The following is a 4736-nucleotide window of genomic DNA, read 5'->3' on the forward strand; positions in this document are numbered from 1 at the left end:
TGCGCGCACTCGTGTCTGTCCCCATCTTTAGCCGGGAAATTATGAGGAAACCAGAGCTGGATTAGACACGGAATCAGTTACTGGAAAAAGCGAACTACTGCATGAAATGTACATCTAATTGGCAATGCCCAGATGTTGGAGATTTCTGTTGGATACAGTATTTCACCTTATGCATTTTTTCATTGCCCATTTCCTGGACATAGAAGCCTATACGGATGGATGTCTGTACTAACCAAACACAGTAGATTGAGACTGCTCCGTTGTTCTTCTGTCTGTAATCACTCTTTTAAAATGAAATGTGGAACAATGTGCAACTGTATATTTACTAACTTCCCCCTCTGACCTAGGTACGGAAATGTGTAATTGTCATTTGAAGTATGCCAATTACGGTCATACAAATAAATTAGATTGTAATATTTACTGTAGTGCCCACAACTATGACTGTGTAAAACAAACAGGAAATCAGACTTACATCCTGTGTAAGCGAGACCTGAATGATGCACTGTTTATAGTACTCCATTCTGCAAATATCTGTGCTAAAATGTCTACAACCTATAGCAGGCTGTTGGGCTAGGAGGTGAAAGGCAATAGAACCAATCAAGAACAAAACCATCTGATATGAAGCATAGCCAGGTTTATATTTCTAAAACTACCTCTAGTTATCACAGTGTATAAACTACATTGCATGCATTTGTGCAATGGTAGCCTAGTAAATGTTTGTTCTCTGCCTCAATGTAAAGCTTTTTATATATATATATGTAAAAAATAAAAATGTTTAGGGAGTCCTTTCAACCTCTACACAGAATTTACTCAATAGCAGACAAACGTTACATCTGGTATAAGTTTATATTTATGCACTCAAGTGCAGGTATTCACAAATTGGATGCAAAACTCACAATATATTTATAGGGCCCTCTTGTGGCTATAAATGAGAACCATAACTTGAACATGAACTGTGTCACATTTCAGAGATTTGGTACACACAAAAAAAAAGAGCTGAACACCATGCTGTAGAAATGACAATTTTATTGTTAAGTTGAGACATATTGAGAGGAATGCAGGGGCTTGCATATCCTCCCTCCAAAATAAAGACACAGCGACAAACTTTAAAGAATCAGGGAAGGTTGCGACACTTGACCATCTTACAGGCACGTTTCATACCACTGGGCTAGGAGGGACATGTCACTGAGGACCATGGATGAGGTGGTGTGGACAGCGTGCTAGTAAACCAAAGATGATTCTGTAGAGGATCCAATCAAGTAGAGAGGAGTGCAGCACTGGGACTCCATGGCAATCAAACTGGGAGGATTTTAGGAAAGCTAGCTGTGAGAGGACATTTGACAGGCCATCTCTACACAATAGACTAAGTCAAGGGATGGGTAGATTCAGAGTCATATTTAGAATATATGGCCCTGGGTAGATTAGTTCAGATCATTTGTTTGTACGATGTAATTTAAAGTTATGAGTGGAAAAACAACGGTGCTTTGGATCCTACACTACTTTGGTGTGTAGCAGCATCTTATTCACCCATGGAAGTTTATGCTTGGCTAAGATGAATGTAAATCCAGTTGATTAAATAGCTTGGCCTCTCAGATCAATAAATTCCCAGTATTGTGATTGCTGTGGTGGTTACAATAGTGCTAAAATGTTCCATCCTTCATGACATTCCAAACAGCTCTTCCCCTAAATTAACACAATTACAACTTCTTCATATCACAGGACTCTGTCACTGAGTTGAATTTGCCAGACAAATCCAAGATAATTTACTGCATCGGCGATTTTGTATTTGACAGAACTTACTAAATGTAGTTTACCATAGATCAAGCCTAAGGCTCCCTCCTCTTCCCCACACACTGCTCAGACTTCAGAACCTTATCAAGGACCTTTCCACACTCCCAAGCCGCCATTATTTCACCAGTCCATAGTTAGTCGGAGTGGGAGGAGAGCGTGTGAAGGTGGACGCCCATTCCCTCCCCACCCTCCATGGCCCATGCATTGGCTGGTCACAGGGAGGGGCGGTTAGGTCAGGGTGTGTGGGTCTCACTGGGGCAGCTGGAGGAGTGTGCCCTGGCCAGCGGGCAGGTAGGTGATGTTGCGGGAGCGGGACAGCTGGAAGGCGATGTCCTCGGCAGCCTCCAGCTTACGCAGCTCTACCAGGCCATCTCCAGCCTCCTGCAGGGAGTTAGCAATGAGCAGGGCGGCCTGGGAGTCACCCTCTGCTGAGATGATGGCTGCCTGTTTCTGTTGCTCAGCCTGGGGGAAGTAGAGAAGAAACACACTGACTTCTATTCATCCTTTATAAAAAGGTGTGCAAGGTCAGAATCACTTGGTTTTCAGGGTCACTTCCAGCATCAAGTGTATTAAATGCATGTTTATCATTCTTATCACCTTAAAGAATAAATCTCTGTCAATGTCTCAAACAAACCCTTTCTTCTTACCTTCTCCACGACAAACCTGGCCCTCTCGGCCTCCTGCTGAGCCACCTGCTTCATCTCAACAGCCTCTGTGAACTCCTTACCGAACGTCAAGTGTGTCTGTTGGAGGAGGAACATGAGGTCTTCAATTAAAAACACAGAACATGTACAAGTGATGACCAGAGCCAGTGGGTAAAACACTGTTGCTTCCTTACTCATTAGAACAATGAAATGAAACATTAGCGCAGAACAATAATGTTCTCCCAACATTATAAAATCATAGGAATCAGTTGTTTTGAGTGCATTATCCCTTTAAACATCAGCTTACCAGTGAGACGTCATCCAGGATGAGGCCGAAGGTGTTGGCTCTTTCTGTCAGGTCGTCACTGACCTGCCGAGACACCAGCTCTCTCTGGGTGATGAGCTCACCGGCATCAAACCGGGCCTATGAGGTGCACACAAACACACCCATATAAAAACACAGACGCAAGGAAATAACAGGATAGCATAGACTTCACTGCAACCCAATGCCACTCAGACTTTTTTTTATGACAAGGCCTCAGGTGGAAATGCAAAAGTCTGTTTTTACCCCCAAACACCAGGGTAAAACCTTATAATGGGAATGCAGCATTAGTCTAACACTCACCACCACGGACTTGAGGACCTCTGTGGTGATGGATGGCAGTACCCTCTCGTCGTAGTCCTCTCCGATGCTGGTGAAGATGCGTGGGAGCTGGCTAGTCACCGGCCGGAAGAGGATGCGCAGTGTGATGTTAACATTCTGCAGATCTGTGGGGAGGTAAAAGCTTTTAGTATGCCAGAGAAAGACTAAGTGTGAAGGCTAATATGCCGGTCCTCGTGACTCATGTTAGTTACCTTTGCTGCCTGTGATGACAGGCACGTTGCGTGGACGAGAACGACAGTCAAAGATGATAGGCTTCTGTACCCAGGGAATGAGGAAGTGGGTTCCCTCGCCAACTACGGCGTCTTGCACTCCCCGGAACCTGTCAAATATAACTGCCCGATGACCTGCATCAACTGAAACATTAAGAAATATTAGGACAATTCAGGTTGGTAGTGTTATGGAATTCACAACTTTAAGCCTTGTCATTCATAATTTCTAGTATTGCAGCAGGTAGCGTAGTGGTTAGAGCGTTGGACTAGTAACCAAACGGTTGCAAGATCAAATCCCCGAGTTGACAAGGTAAACATCTGTCCTTCTGCCACTGAACAAGGCAGTTAACCCACAAATTCTTGTTCATTGAAAATAAGAATTTGTTCTTAACCGACTTGCCTAGTTAAATAAAGGAGAAAAAAAAATCCAGGTGTTTCCATGATATCAAGATCAATTGATCCATTTACAGAGCACAATGTCTCACCATTGAAGAGGGCTGAGTTCACAACACCTCCACCAACGGCGAGGGCCAGCCCCAACTTCCCGATGGATTCAAATAATTTCGCCATGTCTGCAGCCCTGAAAGAAAATGTATTTAAGATTATAGCGAGCTATTCATTTCCATGTGAGCTCACCAGATACAACTCTAGCTCTTAATTATATTATTGAGTATGTGGTGGTATAATATATCTGCATGTAGGCAAGTAGCTACTAAAGCTGAGTTATTCCATTCTGCCGTGATGGCCTTGGTCTGTCAATGATGCCAACGCTACATTAGCTAGCCAAGCAAGCAGACTTCACAACAAAAACGACTAAGACTATTTAACTAGCTATGTGAATTGAAACATGAAACACGCAATGTCACGCCAAACGACAGCGTTTGTTACCCTGATCTAGAGCCATCATGACAATGTGTAGCTACATGCTCACGCAGAGACTAGAACTTGCAAATCGGTCGCTCGTGTCCATGTTACTCAATGCGTACCTTCCCGGTTTACGGAATAATTACACACATAACTAGTCACACAGCAACATCTGACTATTAGGGAGCTTTGTTAATTATATATCGATACATGTATATGGTCAGAACTACATTAGCACTCACCTGCTGTTTTTGTCAGTTCTGTCTATGACCTCCACCAGAGCCAACGTTGGAACGCATGAATTATTTTTTCTACAAAGCATGCGCGTCAACTTGTAACAAACTCCTCTCTGATTGGATAAGAAGTGCTCCGGGACTTGTTTATCGATATAATTCATTGGCTAGTGAGAATATCGCTGAGCATTCTGGTTGCTGAAGTTCACCAACTATGATAATAGTATATTATGATTAAGCAATAAGGCACAAGGGGGTGTGGTATATGGCCAATATACCACGGCTATTGGATGTTCTTAAACACGACCCAACGAGTAGTGCCTGAATACAG

At 43.3% G+C, this 4736-nt stretch overlaps 1 protein-coding gene across 1 annotated transcript; it reads right to left on the minus strand.

Annotated features, from left to right (window-relative positions):
- Positions 1-1009: 1009 nt before the first annotated feature.
- Positions 1010-4453, minus strand: phb (prohibitin). The gene is given in 7 exon segments (NM_001140130.1): positions 1010-2253; positions 2439-2534; positions 2743-2859; positions 3061-3203; positions 3291-3452; positions 3794-3888; positions 4415-4453. Coding segments are annotated over 6 exon segments (816 nt in total). The 5' UTR covers positions 3879-3888; positions 4415-4453; the 3' UTR covers positions 1010-2040.
- Positions 4454-4736: the final 283 nt, after the last annotated feature.

This window comes from Salmo salar, chromosome 03 (assembly GCF_965601325.2).
Source record: "Salmo salar chromosome 03, fSalSal1, whole genome shotgun sequence".
In the NCBI taxonomy this organism is placed as follows: Eukaryota; Metazoa; Chordata; class Actinopteri; order Salmoniformes; family Salmonidae; genus Salmo; species Salmo salar.